The sequence below is a fragment of the Lissotriton helveticus genome, chromosome 3_1 (genome assembly GCF_964261635.1).
Source record: "Lissotriton helveticus chromosome 3_1, aLisHel1.1, whole genome shotgun sequence".
NCBI classification, from domain to species: Eukaryota; Metazoa; Chordata; class Amphibia; order Caudata; family Salamandridae; genus Lissotriton; species Lissotriton helveticus.
The window spans coordinates 1,770,474,419-1,770,494,227 of record NC_136061.1 but is presented as its reverse complement, the minus strand read 5'-3'; the positions used below and the strand labels follow the sequence as shown (position 1 = coordinate 1,770,494,227).

General features: G+C 47.6%; 1 protein-coding gene across 2 annotated transcripts in view; it reads right to left on the bottom strand.

The window, feature by feature from the left end:
- Positions 1-19,809, bottom strand: part of LOC144823779 (uncharacterized) — a 43,950-nt gene that overhangs the window by 10,349 nt on the left and 13,792 nt on the right. For both annotated transcript variants that reach the window (XR_013608837.1, XM_078682606.1), the window contains exon 5: positions 9,183-9,292. Coding sequence is in view for 1 of the 2 variants with exons in the window: in XM_078682606.1 (XP_078538732.1) it covers positions 9,219-9,292 (74 nt within the window). In the remaining variant the exon portion in view is untranslated. The remainder of the gene's footprint in view (positions 1-9,182; positions 9,293-19,809) is intronic.

Below are 19,809 nucleotides of genomic sequence, written 5' to 3'. Positions count from 1 at the left end.
AGGGAGTGCTGTTCCACACCGTCCCCCTACAAACTCCTTTGCTTGATTAACTCTATTACATGGGATTGTTAGACTCCCATACTGTGGACCACTGGCCTCCTAATTGACCACCTAAGAAATAACCTGAAACCAAGAAGTGGGACCTGAGCGCGAGGCAACACTTTCGTTCTACGCTCTAAACCTTTTTCGCCAAGGTTGCTCAGTGACTCAGTGGTTGAAAAGGACTGGAATACTTTTCCTGTTTGTTCTGGCTGACCGCCGCAAGGTTGGGCCACAGCCCTGCTTTGTGAATTCCAGGCTGGACACCAATGGTACTGTTACCTGATTTAATGCCCTTGGCGCTACCTGGGATTACCCAGAAACACCACGGGACATGTGGGGCTAACCTACTTCTGTTACCCCTTGACCTGAAAGCACTGCACCACACATCTGCCTGGAGCCCCAGTTTTCTGTCTGCAGCTGATTTCTTGTGAATGTGTGAAGACTTGTGGCAGAGAGCTGACGTCTCCGCCAGCTTATCCTTGAGTACTGCCAGTATTCTAAAATTCTGACTATTCTATAGGCTGCCGCCGTCAGTATCCCAGTTAGAAGGCTGGTGTCACGTAGACTTACCTGCAAGAAACATTTGCCTGTTTGTACCATGCTTCAAACCGGGGGAGCCATTTATGCTGTAAGGTTTGCAAAAGAATTATGTTTTATTGTTTTTTATATAGTGGGAATGCATCGCATTAAGCAACTGTCCTAGCTTAAGACCGGTGTGCATTTCTTTAGCTTTGCTTGAAACTGTGTGGGCACTGTCCCTAAACAAAATAGACATACCAGTTTGCTAATACCATAATAAGGCAAGGGTGGTGTCCTATGTCCCATTACCACTTAAGCATGCCCAGGTGGATATATATCCTTATTTCTTTTTTTTTGCTTTGGGGCCCCCCACTATCGCGGAATGATGATCGCCATCTGCACGTTCCATACCACCATGGGAACCACAAACCGCCTAGCTTGCAGACGGCCCTGCTCAAGGATGGCAATCAGTGGATCGTACCGCTTGAACCTAATGTCCTGATGCTGTCTTCCTCTTACCCCAGCGAAGCCAACCTTTATAATATGAAATAAAAAGGTGCCTGCTAGAGCATACCTCGCTTGTCTCCACAGGTGTGCCCCCATGCCCTGGGAGGCGCACTCAAAAACCCGCTTTATACTTCCACGCCCAGTCTCTTGCCTAACCATATAGCAGCACCCAGTGGTGTGTGTCTGCACCCTCCATCTTTGTTCTGAGAACCTATAAGGTAGTAGTGTTCCTCTTTGTGTGTTATTTTTTGTATACCAACCGCATAGCACCCAGGGTAGTCATTGCTAATGTGTGACATTTCTCCTATTTCTGTGTAGCCATGAGTGACCTTCAACGACTATGGGCAACACTTTTGAATGAAAATTAAAATGTATACGCAGGGAACATAAAGATCATAAATTCCGCCCCATTTAAGTCGCAGGAAAAGCACCAGGAAGGGACTAACCATCATAACACCTAGTGTGTCCGGGCTCTCCACGTGCAACTGCCATGTTAGCAGATTGCTTATGAGTGGCATTTACCAAATTTCCATTCACTCAAGAGTCCCATTGAAGTGTCAAGTGTGTGACACTCTCTCAATGGCAATCAGAAATCCCACTCTGACCAATAAACGACATATCCAAACATTTCCCATGAATTTTTGCCGGTGGTCACAGGCAAGGGTTTTGCATTCTGTGACGTGGTACTACCCCATCAATTACAGCAAAAACTGTCTTAACTGAAAGGCCGTTCCCTAAATCAGCTGTAACATCTTTTATAACTTTTTTTGATAATTTCTAACGTGGCCATAATGAATGCAGGTAGGCTCTCTTCCAGGGTGGGTGGATCCCCACCTTCTGGCTGCTTATGCCCCCCACAGGTTTCGTAACCTCACATTGTAACTTAGTGGCATCATTGCGAGAGCAGCCAGTGCTGCTGACCAAAACTTAAGGGCTTGTGGAGATGATGACTGTGAGCCGCATTGGGGGTGCGTACAATCTGGAAATTGCACTGCTTGAACTCAAGTGAACCCACTCTAAACAGGAGAATCCATGTTAGCTGCAATGGTCGGTGAGCCAACGTCACACCTGGAGAGCGATCAGACCATGCCATATTACCTGGTGCATAGACTTTTGAAACTCGACCCATAGGTATTAGAGCGCTTTGCCTGAGCACCCGCTCCCTATAGTCCAACGCCTTAGTTCCTGCACTAGTATTACACCTTCCATTTTTTGAGGGCAAGGGAGATTGCGCTTGAACAGGGGGAGCAAGTGTACACGATCGTCCTCATTGACCATTTCTCCAAGTGGCCAGAGATAAAGTTTGTCAACAAGCCAGACGCCCACAGTGTTGTCAGTTCCTTGAAGGCTTACCCAAACACATAATTAGCGATAAAGGACCCCAATTTACCTCAGACATGTTCATGTCCTACCTTGACAGAAACAAGATAATCCACAAAATCACCTCAGTCTACTATCCCGCGGGCAACGGTGCTGTTGAACGCCTCAACAGGGTCATCAAGGGTATCATCCAATTGGCCAACAATAACAAGTGGGTGTGGAGACAGGAAGTCCGTAGAACTCCTTTGTTGAAGGAAAATGTAGGTTGGTTGATGGCTGCTAAAAGAGTTCATTGATCGGCTGACCAAGTGAGGAGTAAGTTGGTGGAGGCACAATCCACTTGCAAGGACCAGTATGACAAGAAACATGGGTGCAGACCTATCACACTTAACACAGGGGACATGGTCAGAGTTAAGAGGGTCAGAGTTAAGAGGAGTGGGCACACAAGCAAGGGAATGAACAACTTCTCGCAACCGTTATCTGTACGCAAGGCGTTTTGCAACTCAGCACTCCATAGTGATGGTAAGGTCTGGCATTTCCCTGCTCTCTCCTTATGCAAACAAATTCCTGTCATGGGGCTGAGCCTTGCATTCACACTGATTTAAGTTGACATGAGCTTATTAGAAGTTTAAACACCATTTTTCCTTTCTGCTACCTTCTGCACATGGCACTCATTATAATAAATGTTTAGAGTTTAGCAGAGTGTTTTGCTTCACACGAGAATAACATGTTTTTCTGTACTAGCAGCCTTGCTTGGTAAGCTTTAGTCTGAATAGTGAGTGCCGAGGCCTTCAAGGTTATTTCAACACAGTGGTTGTTGTTCAGACTGATCAGCGCACGTTCTAGACATAACATATATGCAGCTGTGGCCACCTCTGATGTTAGCGCGTTTAATAATGCACTGCGTAGGCATGTTCACACACACTTGGAGAACATTCATATGCTGAGAGCTGGTGCAGAATATGATGTGATCCACTTCTGCTAAATACCAGAATTATGGGGTCGCCTATGTAATCCCAAAGAGACCTTCTGTAGATATAAAATAACCTACTAGCAAGGGAGGGTGAAATATAGGTATATTTTAAACCTGTTTCCATTTAGCATTATACCATGCTTTCTCCCTTTGTATTTTATGGAATAGTAACTATGCTGATAATCTTGTTGCTTATAATATGTCGGCTAGTATTATCTAAGATACTGCGCATGAGAACACAGCATTAGAAATAAATATTTCAAACTTGCACGTGTCTTCATTTACTCCCTGTTTTGGACTGATTTGTTAGTTTAACAAAAGAGTGTTCATGGGTTCCACATTGCCTGAGGTAATCTAAGTTCCATGTTCTGGGTTGTCTAATCATTGGTGTTATGGAAGAGCCAATGAGACACTGATGCTAGTCTGGTAGGGGATTTTGGGTACCAAGGTGAGTTTTGGCACACCCTAATTCAGTGAGGTCCTGAGTCTCTGTGCACAGTTCTGTGTAGGAGCAGAATCCCTGCTACACCCCAGCGGATCTAGCTAACTCTGATACACTGAAAAGCGCACCCCAGCCCACGGTAGAGCACTTAGTGGTTTGTCAGATGAGGAAGCTGACGACGAGTCTTATCCCACTGATAGTGAAGTACATGCCTCATCCTCGCGTCCTAGCTCTGCTCCCATGCAGGATACCCCTGGTCCCAGAACCACGAGTAGAGTAGGAAGAAGGTTGGTGCCTCCATTAAAACTCTTGGATTATGTTTGTGAATAGTATATTGCTTTCATACCATTACTGTTCTATGCTCATGCAATGTGTTATAAGTTGCCTGTGATATCTCTATCGCTCTCTCTTTCTCTATCTTTATCCCTCTCTGTTCCCTCATCTCCTATGGGGGGGGAAGATGTGTTGCGCTCTTTACACTTTTGTCCGCACACGGAAACCGTATTGTTCTATGTTCCCTGTCACCAGCTGTCAGTACTAGAATGTTGACACTTGACAGCTGGTGACTGACGGGACGGCTGTTTCTCCTAAGCTCCGCTCTTCAGCGGAACCTGTGTTGATGCTACTTCAATAAAGAAGTTCTTCACCCAAATACTGTACATTGCTTTTAGTCTGTACACTCATAATCACGGAAAGTTGAGCAGACACCCTGACTTGAACCTGCTTTCCCAGTTTCAAAGTCGACTACTCTGGTTGTTACACCGTATCATCGCCCCTGCATGCTTACAAACAATGATTTCTATGACCATAAAACCCATTCATCGCGTTGGATGGCTTAAGTTGGATTTATCTATCAGCACTTTCACAAAGCTGGGCTCATTGTGCCTTTCGCGCCCATGTGACTCTGCTCGCGGTTGGCACCTAGAGGTCCACCCTTGAAAAAATCTCCACCCACATTTTTTTTGTGTGGGGGGGGAGTAACCCCCCTTGAGTGTTTATTTGATTTGCAGCTTTAAATAGAGGGAACTCGCCCTGAAGGTATCTGAGCGCTCCACCGAGCCACTGCTGTGTTACACATTCATTTTGTATTTGCGACAGGGAGATTAAGTAATTTGCCCAGAATCGCAGGGGACTGAACCGACGCTACGGCTTGAGCCTGGTTCCCCTGCTCCAAATTTGGCAGCTTGGACTGTAAGGCCCCATTTTCCCACTCATTCACCACGGTCTTGCCACAAAAGATGAGCAGCCATTCTGCTATCTTTATTTAAATATTGCGCCCTTACCATTGCCATGGGGGGAGGAGGCGGCATGTTCCGGCGGGGACCGTGTGCCTATTCCTCTGGTGGTTGCTGTTGGGCAAATATTCAAATGGTGCCTTGTGCCTTGTGATTCGTCCTGAGCCGCCTCGAACCATGAAAGTTTCTTTTAAAAATCCCCACCTCCTGATGCTTGCGGTGGCCTCCATTCGACCTGGCCATGTAGAGACACATTGCTGCAACCACGGCTGCCCAGTACCGGCCGGTTCGCCGTCGGACCAAGAGCTTCCTCCTTATTCTCTGCCTCATGGGGGGTGTGGGTCATCAACGTGCCTCTTGTCCACCTGTCTTCTGGTCCCGCTCTGCCACAGCTTGCCCCTTTCAGAATTGTTCTGTGTTCTGGTCCCGCTCTGCCGCACCCTGCCCCTTTAAGAATTGTTCTGAGTCGGGGAATGCGTGGCGGAAGGTCTGCTGCGGGTCCTTGGTTAACCAGGCGCGTGACCACTCCTTCGTCCCGATGAAATGCCAGGCTGGGGTGGCGAGTTTGGCTGTGTTTACATGCTCGGTGGGTACAGGGCCTGCCGGGCCACGGCTGCTGGAGGTAACTCAGCTACTGGTTGTTGCATAGTCATCCTGTGCCCTGGGCACCCCCCAACTTTTTGCTGACTGATACTGGTGGTAACTGACTCTGACTGACCCTGTGCTCTGCCTAACCAGGCCCAGGGCCAGTATTATGCTGAAAGAGACACATTAGAATACAGTTAAAACACCTACATACACTAGGGTACACAATGGTATGGTGGGGTACCCCTGTGATTGGCATGACCTACCCTATAGGCTCCTAGTATATAATAGGTGTAGGGGGATTGTAACTACCTAGAAGTCCCCCGTACCCTGGGGCATGGCAATTGGGAGGCCAGCAGCCTTTTTTTTCTGCACTTGCATGTGTGCACTGCTGAAGCTTGAGGTCAGTTTAAAAACAGCCCTGGGTGCCAGGACTGCTTTTAAAAAGTAAATTGTGCCCAAACTCGACCTTGGTGTTTGGGGACTTAGAAATGGATAACCTACAATGTTTTGGCATATTAGGGACCCCCAGAGTCTCCCCTAGGAATCCCAGGGGTGGGGGTGGGGGGGTCAGATATTTAGAAGGTACACCCTTATAAAATGAGTTTTATATGCCTGGGTAAAGTGAAATTTCACATTTCACTCCCCGCATTGTGGTGCAGTGCTGCTCAAATTCGACTTTGATGCGAGGAGCACTGTGGACGGAGGATCTGTAATATTTCTACAGATTCAGTACCCCTGAAGTCTCCCCTAGTTGCACATGGGGTGGGGTTCCTGTAGATATAAGACAAGTACCTATAAAATATGTTTTTGTAAGTCCTGGTGCTGGAAAAATGGTACAAGTCATTTTTCCCATTGAAAATCCCCGGTGACATAGGTTAAAATGGTAGGAAGTTATTAATTAAAAACTCATGATAGGAAAAGGCTAGAAATACCATTCAAATATCATGTTGTTGAATTTCTCAAGTGTACATACAAGAAGTTATAAGACTTTCTTGTTTGTAAGTCGAAATTCAGCCCTCCAGTCTTCAGCCTTCCAGTGGTCTGCCCTGATTGGTCAGAGTTAAGTGGATTAGCCAGGCTGCCTTGTAGAGGTGACACAGAGCCCCTGGGATTGACCAGCTCTGCTGGGAGGGCAGTGCGCTGTTCCATAGGGATGCCAGGCCAGGGGGAGGAGTCGTAAACCAAGAGGAGAGCAGAGACCTGTGTCATTTACAGCTCTGAACTTACCACCTCAGGCAGATGGTAGGATTAGGGAAGGTATGAGCAAATGCAGGGGGAGAGTCTAAGTAAATTAGCCATCCTAGGGGTGTGTTTAGCCAGCTCTTACCTCCTTGCTGGAAAATCAGCCATAATGGATTTGAAAGATTTGATGCACTCTGGGACAATATAATGCCACACTCTACAGGATGTGGTCATATCCTGGAGGAGTTACCCAGCTCCCATTGGTCAGAAGTGACCTCCTGCTTGACCCAGAGAACTTGGAATAAGTATCTGAGAGGGGCAGAGCCCTCCAGATCTGCTGCTTGAAACTTACTGTAGCAAGAAGTGCCCTGTTGAGAAGGTTTGCTATGCAAAGATTTCTAAGGCCTGACCTCTGAAGACTGCACCTTCTGAAACTACAGCCCTGTGGATTATCTTGCTGAAAAAGAACTAAAGAGTGGACTCCCTGAAAGCTACAGGTTAAAAGAGCTCATCTGGAACATCACCAACTAAATCTACACCTTGGAGAACCATCGGTGGATTTGTAAGGGTTTTGTACCAGTGGATTGTGGGAACTGAAGTCCTTCACTTTCAAAGACCATCTTGGAGCTTCCAGACCCTTGGAGTGAGTTTGAGACACTTTGCGGCCCCTTGAGGAACTTCAGGAAGAAGTTTAAGATCTTTGGAGAACTTTGGAAAAAAACTCCATAGAGGGACCGGACCGCCTCAACCTGGCCAGCCAGGCCGCCTGCCTTCAACCGCGAGCCGGCCAAGCCATCCAGGTTCATCCCACTAAAAGCTCCATCGGTCCATGTTCCAGAGTTGGATGGGACTAGAATAAATCTGAAGCCGGCGAACCCTCACCGGATCCGGCTACATGAAGAGCATTGAGAGGCCCCATGAGAAAAAGCTCCTGAAAAGTTTCTAAGCCCGCTCGTAGAAAAGGTGACCGGGAGCAACCGCGAACGCCAAGCCGCCTGCCTTCCATCTCGTGTCGGCCTGGATTCCTGGGTTGTCCCGCTGAAGCAATCTTGAGAAATTTTCTAAGTCCGCTCCAGGGAAGTTGACTGGAACCTCATCACAGGTCCAGCCGGCGAACCCTCACCGAATCAGGACTGGCTGGGAGCTTTGAGGGGCCTAGAGGAGAAAAAGTCCAGAAAAGTTTCTAAGCCCGAAGGTATAAACTGAGACCGGGACCTGCCGCGAGCTGTAGCCGCTCAGTGCTCCATCGTGGTGGGCCTGAAACTTTGACTTTGACCCTGTTTATCACGAGCAGATATCAGAATATGGTGCTATAATCTTCTAAGTGATATATTTTATTAAATCTTTGAAAAATCATATCTCCGGTTCCCTAAATTGTATTTTTGTCATTTTGGTATCATTTTACAGATAAAAATATTTCCTACTTTTATAAATTGGTGTTGGATTTTTATTATGTGCTGTGTCTTAATTATTTACTGAAATTGTGTTTTTAAATGCTTTACATACCTGTCTTTGAAGTTAAGCCTGTCTGCTCGCAGCCACGTTACAAAGAGCTGGGCATAGGAATAATTTTCTAAGACCTATCATGTGTTAGTGGCCTTATTGCCAGTGGCAGACCTACATTTGCCCCTACCAATAACCCACTTTCCAAAACTGGTCCTGCTGTGTCAGCGGAGGTGAGCTGGATTCCTTGCACAGTAGTTTCCAGGTATGCTGGTTGTCTCTCGAAGTTGTTCAGCGCACTGCCCCCAGCTTCAAAGTCACCTGTGCTGGGATGATGGTGCACTTATAGCCCCACATTGTCCCCTCCTGGCATGGGGTGGCTTCCTCCCATTGGGTGGGGTTCAAAACATCACCTGGCAACCTATTGGCCAGGTCTTTTTGTGCCACCTTTGGCGCATTCCCTGGGAGGGGTGTAATCCCCCTCTGTTGTTGCGTGCCCTGAAGCAGCCCAAACCAGTTTTTCTGGGTCCTCGGCGGCCGTTATGGTTCCGCCCCATGATCCCCCCAACGGGGGCGGCCTCTGCAAAATCCATGTACTTTAAAGCTGATCCCACAGACCGTGCTAATGGGTGGTAAGTAACTAGCGGGAAATGAGTGCAAGAGGTTATGTTACTGCAATGAAATACACTATCATTACACAAACGTGTAAATAGTTGTGTTACAATAAACCAAGCCCATACATGGTCGGATGATGAGCCATTTACGTTTTCCAGAATCTGCCCTTGAGAAGGATCTCAAGGTTTTTGATTACAACTGACTAGAAAGCAAGAGTAAAGGATGCAGAGCCTCACAGCCCACTGGCATGCTTGGAATTCCCACGCTGGTTCCCCATTGCAGAATTCTATTGGGAAGATTAAAATAGGCAACTTACTTTTTCTCCGTTTTGTCGGACTTGCGTGTCACATTATCAAAACATTCTCAGCACAAATCCAGCAGCGCCCCCAACAGCAGCACTGACATAGGCCGCTCCAGTTGTTGCTCCTGAAACAAAATGGATTCTCCCATTAAAGAAGCACTAAAGGGCACTGGAGCAAATGATGTGCATTGGTTGAAGAGTTAACGTCATAGAAAGCGGAACTAATAACACAGTACCTATTTTTACAAGGTTCAGCCAAATCCAGGTGCCCTACTAGAGCAAGCACTGGCAAAGCCAATAGGTTTCGCCTTTACAACCGGAGAAGCGATCTGTTATCTTTGCCAATGTTTGTCTGTAAAGTATTGTTTAAAAAAATGTAATAGAAAAAACTTTTTTCAATACTGGAGAAAAAGCCAACACATTTTTAAGGTATCTCGAATCTGGCCATTGAATTAAATTAAACGTTTCCAGTCTTTATACATGCAGTGGTTTATTTATCTAATACTTTTCACTCAAGAAAATCTGAACAGAATTTTATTAAAAATAGAGGAAGTGGGGGCGGGGCCAAGGGCGTTCAGAGATGGCCGCATAAAATGTGAGCTCCATCGCCCGTGTGCCCCACCGATTACACTGTTGCCCATCCGACAGTCCTGTGAGCTGCCCCTAGTCCCCGTGAGATCTAGGAACCCAACTAGCCTACTCCGGGGCTCGAGGCCCTCTGTACCGGGGATTTTCAGCCATCGGCAAGTGTGGGCCTGTACAGGGCCTTGAAGCCGGGGCCCACAGTGAGATAGCTGACCCGGCAGTGACTTCTCCCGGCCTGCCCCAGCAGCGAGATCACGTCCGCTGAGGCCGCCTGCCCGCTGTCGCCCTGGTGGCCCGGATCGGGGATCTGAGCAGTGGCGGAGGCGTGGATAGCGGCGTAGAGGTGTCGCAGATGAGAGAGCGGTGACGAAGGAGTGGCCGCCATTACGACCCGGGAGGTACGGAGCGCTGGCTGCGACCTGGCAGTGACGCCTCCTGGCCCGCCCCAACAGCGAGATTGCGTCCGCTGAGGCCGTCTGCCCGCTGTCACCCTGGTGGCCTGGGTTGGGGCTGTGAGCAGTGGCCGCGGCGGAGATAGTGACAAAGAGGTGTTGCGGAGGGTAAAGAGCGGTGACGGAGGAGGGGCCGCCATTACGGCCGGGAGATACGGAGCGCTGGTCGCAGTCCTGAGAGCGGCAGACGGGCGCTTATTGATACCCCGGGGGGTTCCCCCCAGTGACTTTGGTGAAGAGTCGCGGGGCAATAGACAAACTTTAAGCCCCCATCAACATTACAGCCTGAAGCAGATGGAATGGTGCTACATGACCTGGTGAGGAGAGGGTGAGCCTGGGCCTTCTCACAGTGGTGCCTTGCAGTAAATACTGGGGGATCTACAGTGGTGGGCCTTGAGAGTGTGGCTGCACTTGTGGGACTTAGTTGACTGCTGTTGGCAGAGATTTGGGCTTCATACAAACCCGAAGTCACCTGGCTGGAGGCTGTGATACGTGGAGGCCTCGGGGAGTTCAATCGGCGCTGCCCCCTGTGGTGCCTAGCTCTCCTGCAAGAAGGGACCCTGTCACTGTGTCTGTGGAGATGGAGGGTGCGAGGGGTCACTCCCCGGAATGGTGACACGATACAGGGTGTTGGAACTGTGATGCCCCGCACTGAGCTGGCTCATTGAGGACGGATTTGCTGTTACCAAGCCCTATAGTTTCTCTATCCCCTTGGCAAGATCCTCCGGAGTGCAAGGCCTGACTGCCGGCCCTAGGCTTAATGCGTTGCGCACGTGGGAGCGTACTGTGTCACCCCTGGCGGCCTGTCCCCGACTGAGTCCTGCCCTGGCCGGCATGATGGATCGTGGAAGGGGTGCTGGTGCCAAGGGCTTAAAGACAGTCCAGACTAACAAACTGGATCGTTACACGATCACTAAGGAGACACAGTGGGGCAGGTTGTCTGAGGAAATGGCGAGGGGGAACCCAAGTGAGGAAGAGCCGGAGCTCTGCCTGAAAAGCGTAATGGATGCCATCACGGGGTTGAAAACCTCGTTGGAACACAAAATGGACTCCATAGCCATTGACATTAATCTTATTAGGGCTGATATGGAGAAACTAAATGAGAAGGTGAAGCAAGTAGAAATAACAGCCACCAGCCTGGTGGAGGATGTCTCGCAATTACAAAAAGAGGTCCAGGAACTACAGGACTCACTCAACTCGTTGAACTAAAACTGGATGATTATGAAGGCCGCCTCCGTCGTAACAACCTCCGCATCCTAGGAGTGCCGGAGAGATCAGAGGGGCAGGTTCCTGACCTGTTTGTTGAAGATCTCATTCTCAAGCACCTAAGGGCCTCAGTAGGTTTTTCGTGATAGAAAGGGCACACAGGGTCCCGGGCGGCCGTCCCAGACCGGGCGCTCCCCCGCGGCCTATGCTGGCCCGAGTCCTCAACTACCGAGATAGAGACTTAATACTCCAAAATTCGAAAGCCAACGCCCCACTCAGGTATGAGAACGCCGCTGTCTCCTTTTTCCCAGACTTCACGCACAGAGTGCTAACTTAGAGGAGATCCTTTTTGTCGGTGAAGCGAGATCTAAGGGAAAGGGGCTTGAAATACTCTATGCTGTTCCCGGCCCGTTTCAGAGTCGAGGTGGAGGGCCGGGCGTGGTTCTTTGATCAGGCGGAGGCGGTGGCGGAGTGGCTAGAATATCGAGGAATCCCAACCGCGGCGGACCATGGTGATGGTGATACGGCGGTCAGTCAGCCCTGCTGAGTCTGAGGCCTGTTGAACACTTGATTTGCCAGCATGGTGGACTGGGGAGGTCGGGAAGGATGGGCAACTTGCGCTTGGATAAAGGGGTTGCATGGTGTTTTATAGATTGCTATTTTTCAACTTATAAGGACTAACTATTTTATTGGTCTGGAGCACGGGCCGGAGCTCGGGACCTGCTACCCCCTAAGTTTTCTTCTTTCTTTGAATCTTTATGGGGCGACAGGCACTCTGCATTTTTCGATGGGCAGTTTAGAGCCCAGAGGGCAGGGCAGCGGGGTGGGGGGTGTTGGGAAGGGTTGTTTGGTTCACCTGTTGGGTGGTTTGTTTGTTGCATCAGCACAGTACATTTGTCTGGCAGAGGATATGCGGAGGTTTGTCAATTGTTCCATGTAGACGATGGGGGGTAGGGAAGTGAGGGTTTTAAGTTGGAACGTAAACGGGTTGGGGGACGAAATCAAGTGGAGTGTGGTGTTTCAGTATCTTAAAAGACAGGCGCCGAACATGGTCCTGCTTCAAGAGACACATCTAGTTGGGAATTTGTGCAAAGCTCTGTACAGAATGGGGTACAAATTGGTCGCATATTCAGGTTTCACATTGTGTTCCAGGAGGATGGGCATTTTGATTCGCAAAGCGTTTCCATTGGCAGTGACTTCCACATGGGAAGATGAGAGAGGCAGATATACTGGAGTAACGGGCATGTGGGAAGTGCGACACATAACATTCTTATCGATCTATATTCCTCCAGGGCTACAAGGTATGACATTTGCTGACTTGGGGGCGGTCCTACTCACGGTCCCTGAGGGGCTTATAATCCTGGGAGGCGACTTTAATGCAGTCGTCTCCGGTATGAGTGACAGACATCCCCCACGGGACAAGGAGCGGGCGACACGATGGCTACCGGAATTCATGGACGCAATGAGCCTGGTTGATAGTTAAGATTACTTCACCGGAATCAGAAGCAGTATACATTTCACTCGGGGACGCACAACAGCCTTTCGCGACTGGACTACTGTCTAGTCCCCGCCGCGCAGGCATCCTACATAACAGAAGCCACACACTTGGCCAGAGGCATCTCAGATCACTCTCCACTGTGGGCCCACATAGTCATAACTCCGGGCACTGCAGGGAGGGTGGCCCCATCAATCCTTGGTATCTGCGTAATCCCAAAATTCGAAAAGACCTTCTTGCATAGCTAGACGAATACTTCACAAACAAGGTGGGGTCGGTATCCTCCTCCCGGTCCTTGTGGGAGACCTTCAAAACTGTTATCAGGGGTCAGGCTCTGTCCTTGATAGCGGGCTCTAAAAGGGAGAAACAGAGGGAGGTAATGGAGCTGGAGACTGAAATTAGTAGGTTGGAGGGTGAGTTGGAGCCGGGGGTAACGCAGGCAAAACTTCACCTGTTGAGCCTAAACAACATGACTACAAGGAACTGGTCACTGACAGGGCTAAGGCTCTTAGTAGGGAACAGCAGAGTAGGCTCTATGACCTAGGGCACAGCTTTCCAAACTTTTCAAGTTGGTGACCCACCTTTTTGCGAAAAACATTTCAGGGACACGGTAATGCGAGCGAGCGCAGCGAGCGAGCTCAAACCACCTAAGGGGGGTGGTTTGCATGGTTAAATTGATGCACCAGCGGCACAAGGGACATGTAAATAGCCCCTAACTGTGTAACACACAACCCCACACACACACACACCCTCACACACACAACCCCCCACACACACAACCCCATACACACAACCCCACACACACAACCCCCCACACACACAACCCCCCACACACACAACCCCACGCACCCCCACACACACAACCCCCCACACACAGCCCCCCACACACACAACCCCACACACACATAACTCCACACACACACAAATAACCCCACACACACATAACCCCACACACACACACATAACCCCACACACACACACACACACATAACCCCCCACACACACACAACCCCACACACACACACACAACCACACACGCACAACCCCACATACACACAACCCCACACACACAATCCCACCCACACACAACCCCACATTCGAATGTATTTTTTTTTATATAGCGCAAACTCGACTGATGCAGTGCTTAAAATGGAAAAAAATAAGTGCAGGTACTCACCAAAAGGAGCAGTGGGCGGAGTTTAGGGCAGGACTAAGGGGGAACAAGGGGCGGGGTTAGCTTTTTGACCGTGCCAAGGTTGTATGCACGAAATCTGCATGCATTTTATCACCCGCCTAAGGATTACATTGCTGCTTCAGCCTGCCTTAAATCAAACTGATGGCCTACAGCCCACTGAGCCATCTGTCCAGTACTGGTACTCTTTTGTAACATGCACACGTCACTTTTCTCTTGTAACATACTGTTTGCTACCTCTTACATTTTGTTTGCTCTCGATACTTGCGCAAGTGCCACCATTGCCTCATGTAACATTTGTTCTTGTGTTTGAGTGTCCTCCATTTATTGCAGTATTATACCTCTACTTGTAATTTGTACGCTTTTGTAACCTGCACACATCACTTTTTCCTCTTGTAATGTATCGTTTGCTACCTCTTGTATTTAGTTTGCTCACAATTGTCACTATTGCCTCATGTAACTTAACGTTTGCTTTTGTAATTTGTTCACTTGTAATTTTCTCCTCATGTATCATCACTGTTCCTATTGTGAAGCGCTCTGATACCTTCGGGTAAAGTCCGCGCTATATAAAAACGCATAAAATAAATAAACAAGTCTCTCCTGGAACATTTGTAAACCGGAGTTAGGGCCAGAGCTGACAACGTCTGTACTGGGGAACCAGGTGCGGATGTATGACATTACAACGCATGCTTTTACATCGCATGCCTTTACAACGCGGTTTTTACAACGAAAACCTTTACAACGCATAGCGCTTTGGGGTGATGGATAGTGAATAGTTTAATTTACTATTCCAACTCCAGTCCCCTTGGACACTAGGGAAGCTGTGGGATAGTAAATTAAACGTATTCCCTATCCTAGAGCGCCCCCCAGCGCAATGCGTTGTAATCATTTGCGTTGTAAAAGTTGCGTCGTAAAGGCTTTGCGTGGTAAAAGTTGCGTTGTAAAGGATGTTTCCCACCAGGTGCCAATCTCCACATTTTTGATTGGTCTTAAGGTCTGTCCAAGGTCGATGAAATAGGAATCAGTGAGTGTGGAAGTGGAAGTGTGCAAGAAAGCAATTCAGATGCGTGGCGACTGTAAAAGCCTTCCCATACGTTCTTTTGTTAAGTCCTGAATAGTGCTTCCCACCGCCACCCATTAGATTTTACAGCCCCCCTCTTAGCGCCCACTGTGAAAGATCTTTGGATAAGCAAATGGCTCAGCAGACACACCTCTGCTCTGATTTACAAAGCAGCTCACGCTGGGTCCTGGTGACGAGCTCCATTGCCTCCCCTTTGGAAGTCACCGCAAGTGGCCTGCAGCACCAGAGATTAGTCACGGATCCGCAAGACGCGCCCCAACGCACGCCTCGAGGGGGCCTGACTGGCGCGACACACCTATGTACGGGTCGCGACACAGTAACGTGTCTCCTTGATATATAAAAAACGAATCAACCACAAAGCTGATCCCCTTGAGGCGTTAAGGGAGAAATGGGTACATGATGGGCTAGAGCTGGATGACAAAGATTGGCAGATAGCAGTGCCATCCCCAAAAGAAGTTGCCATCCCCGTCCGCCTGCGATTAGTCCAGTTTAAGATTCTTCACAGGGTCTACATAACGGGACCCCGACTGGTAAGCATGGTACTATCAGATATGAGGCTGTGCAAACAATGATGTGGTCTCGCAGGTACCTTCATGCACATCATCTGGGAGTGTACACACATTACCACTTACTGGTGCAAAATACATGACACCCTACACACGGTACTGGGGGTTTCCCTGACACCGGAGGCGCCTCTTGAACATTTGGGAGCCCACTGATTTAAACACCTCACAGACACAATGGGCCACTCTGGGTTTCATGTTAGCCAAAAGGAATATAGCCCAGTTGTGGGGTGCAGAGCAACCTCCCACCTTGGAAGCGTGGGAAAACAATTTAGACTGGTGTATGTTTAGGGAGAAAACAACTTATCTTGCAAAGGGATGCCCTTGGAAGTGGTCACTGGTCTGGGGGCCCTGGAATCGCCACATAGGAGAAATTTGTACGCTTCCCAGAAATGTTGCTCTTGATGCCCCCCCCCCCGTGAAGTTCCCTTTCATTTGTAGGTATTGTTTATCCTGTAACCCCCCTTTGTAGAAACTGCAACTTTGAACAAACCACTGTATTGTGTCTTTTCGCTGATGCCTTATTTCAATAAAAAGAACTATAAAAAAAAGAATAGAGGAAGTGTCAGAATGGAATGCCCAATTCAGGACCTGATTTGGAGTCTGGCGTACGCGTTTTTTGTCACAAATGTGACAGACATCCTGTCTGCCGTATTAATGCATGATACACAAAGATCCCAGTTTTACGTTTTCACTATTTTTTTCTGAAAATTAAAGACATTAAACAATATGTTTCCTTTTTGTACTTATTTTTAGAAGCAGAAAAATACATGAATTCCAGGCCAACAGCTGAGCAGACTAACAGATTGGGAGTTAAAAAAACTGGTTGAGATTTCCTTAAATCAATGCATATCTCAACATATATTTACTGGATCACTGAAATAATATCGACTGCCAAAATATCGACTACCCAAAATATCGAGGAAAAAATATCTACAGCCAAAATATCGAGTTTGTATGTACAAACAGGTAAGTACAAAAATATCGAGTACAAAATATCGTTTACAAAAATATAGTTGTAAAGAATATCGACTTTAATAAAAACAATGTTTAATTACATTAATATAAAAAATTAATTACTAAAATATAATTAACAATACTTAAAATAACATTTAATAATTAAATAATTAATGAAAGTAAAAAAATAATATTTTTGTATCACATTTCTTAAAACATATATATATATAGTAACAAAATTTAATTAAATAATAGCCAATATTATTAACGTACAAATACAAAAGAGTAAAAATTACTATTCCCACTCCAGTGGGTGCAACAGTAGGGAAAGCGTTGGATAGCGTAGGGGTTAAAATTACTATTCCCACTGCAAAGAGTGCAACAGTGGATATATGACGTTACAACGCAACTTTTACAACGCACTACCATTACCCTGGTCTCAAATTCACTGGTAGAAATTGATAAGTGGGATAACCAGGAATTGCTGAACACAAATATCACAGACATTCATGCTAGCCTGTTTTTGTCCCTAAAATCACTGTTTGTTAAGTTTGTTGCCAATAAGGGGAGAGGGAAGGTCAAGAAACCAGTAAATTGGTTTAACGATGCCTGCCGAGAGACCCATGCAGATCTGTTTAAAGCTTTAAAATCAAAGAACCCTGCCCTAATTAAAGCAAGTAGGAAGGCTTTTAATGAAGCCAAACGTCATGCCAAAGCTGCCTGGGATGACGAGCGCTGGACATCACTAGCCGAGGCCTGTGGCTCCAGGAACTTGCAGCAGTTCTGGCACCTTCTTAGGTGGGGTCAGTCACAGGACGATCGCCCAAGCCCCGCATCTGTTGAACCACAAAAATGGGTGTCCCACTTTGTGGAACAATTTAGATGCCGCAATACCACGCAAGTTTCTATTAGTTGGCCATTATCATATGACTCACTTGTGTTCTCGGCTAATGAAGTCGAAGCAGTCCTGAAAGCCATCCCTAGGGGAAAAGCGCCTGGTCCTGACTGTATCCCAGCGGATATATTCCAACAGGACCATGACCTATGGGTACCATACCTAGTGCGTTTGGTAAATGCACTGGCCACGGACGCTAGTGTACCCGATTCCTGGGCTGGTGCCGAAATATTGCCTATTTTTAAGAAGGGTGATCGGTCGGTTCCATCCAACTACCGGCCGATCAGTCTAATAGACGCGGTACAGAAGATCATAACCCGTCTTGTCCTTACTAGGATACAGGCATGGATAGAGGAGCATGACATCCTTACTCCTCTACAAGCCGGGTTTAGACCCCATGTGAGCACCTTGGATCAGGCATTCCGTTTCATGCTTTTGCATTGGAAGACGGTCACCCTGGGCAAAGGCAACCTATACGCGGCCTTCGTGGACCTAAGGTCAGCGTTTGACCTGGTCCCGAGGGCTGGGTTATGGAAATCCCTACTAGATATGGGTATGCCCCCCATCTTGGTACGTCTCATTGTGAACCTTCATGCACAGACTTTTGCATTTGTGCGATGGGGAAAACCGGGTGAGGTGACGGAGAACCTTCCAGTGGCTAAAGGTGTCAGGCAAGGTTGTGTTTTGGCACCCACCTTGTTTTCTCTATATATTAATAGGGTTACCAAGTATTATGACAACTTTTCCATGGACGCCCCAAGTTTGGCTGGAGCGAAAATCCCCCTGCTCATGTTCGCTGACGATACTCTCCTGATTTCACGAACCAGGCAGGGTTTGCAGAAAGCACTGTCAAGGTTCGAGAGTTTCTGCAGCGAACATGAGCTGGAGGTGAACGTGTCCAAAACCAAATTTATGGTTTTAAGAGGGCACAAACAAATAAATGCCAGGGTCTCCATGGGGGTTATCCCCCTGGAGCAGACAAAACATTTCACATACCTGGGAGTCACCTTTAGTGAGACTATGAGCTGGACACATCAGATCGAGCTCATGACCTTGAAGCACCAGCAGTTGGGTGGGGCTTTGATTAAGGAACATAAAGGGTCATTTACAAGGCCAATGTCCCCGCTCCTTAAGATCTATGGTGGCAAGATTTTATCAGCAGTCCTATATGGAGCGGAACTGTGGGGTGGTAGCAATTTGGACCCGCTAAGACAAGCCCAAAATAAATTCTTAAGAATGGCAACGGGTCTGCCTCAGTCAACACCATTAATTCCCCTTCTTTATGACTTGGGGTGCCAACCGGTAGAGGACCTAGCAAGACTTCGCCCCTTAACATTCTGGCGTCGTCTTTGGACAACGCCGGAACTCCAACATTATGCAAAAGCTTGTTTGGAGGTAAGAAACAGCTCCGGTGCCACAAACATTGGCTGGTTCAGAGACCTTAAGGCTACCCTAATAGCTCTGGGGTATGGCGACCTGTGGTTCACACCGGAAACAGCCAAATTCCCCTCAAAAAAGGATCTTAAACATAGTTACTGGGAATGGGTGTTACACAATAGGTACTCTAAAACGAGCTCGAGTAGCCTCACAGGTCTGTTCATTGTATTTAAGGATGCGCCCAAGCTGGAAAGATATTGGGATATAATAACAAAACCCGCGGACCGCAAATTATTCTTTCAATTTAGATGCGGTTCACTTCCCCTTGGGGATTTTACCAAAAAGTGGGGTGCAGAAAGGACGGGGTTTTGTCCCAGGTGTCAAGGTATTGGGGAAAACTTGAATCATTTTTTATATGTGTGTCCACTATACTCTGCCCCAAGAGCCAAATGGCTTAGGCCGGTATGCAGAAATCTAGGCACAAGATCGGCTGGGGAAGCAAGTAGAATGTTAAAGACCAATCTGGACCCTCTGATTGTCGTGGGTGTTGCTAAATTTTTGGGGTGGGCCTGGTTGCTTAGAAGTAGGCTCATTAAAAGCAATCTAACGGGGTCTTAAATGATGTGACTTTTTACATGGAGACCTGTATTCTGTTTAACTATGGTTGCATTTGTGCGTATCTGTAAATTTTGTAAATATATGCAAGAAGCTGATTAGTATGACAATGCTTTAATACTTGTTTTAACTGTTCTATATGTATAAATGTATTTTATGTCTTTTATGATGAACTAATCGAATAAAGACTTCTTGAACTGAACTGAAGTATTGGTAAGTATATA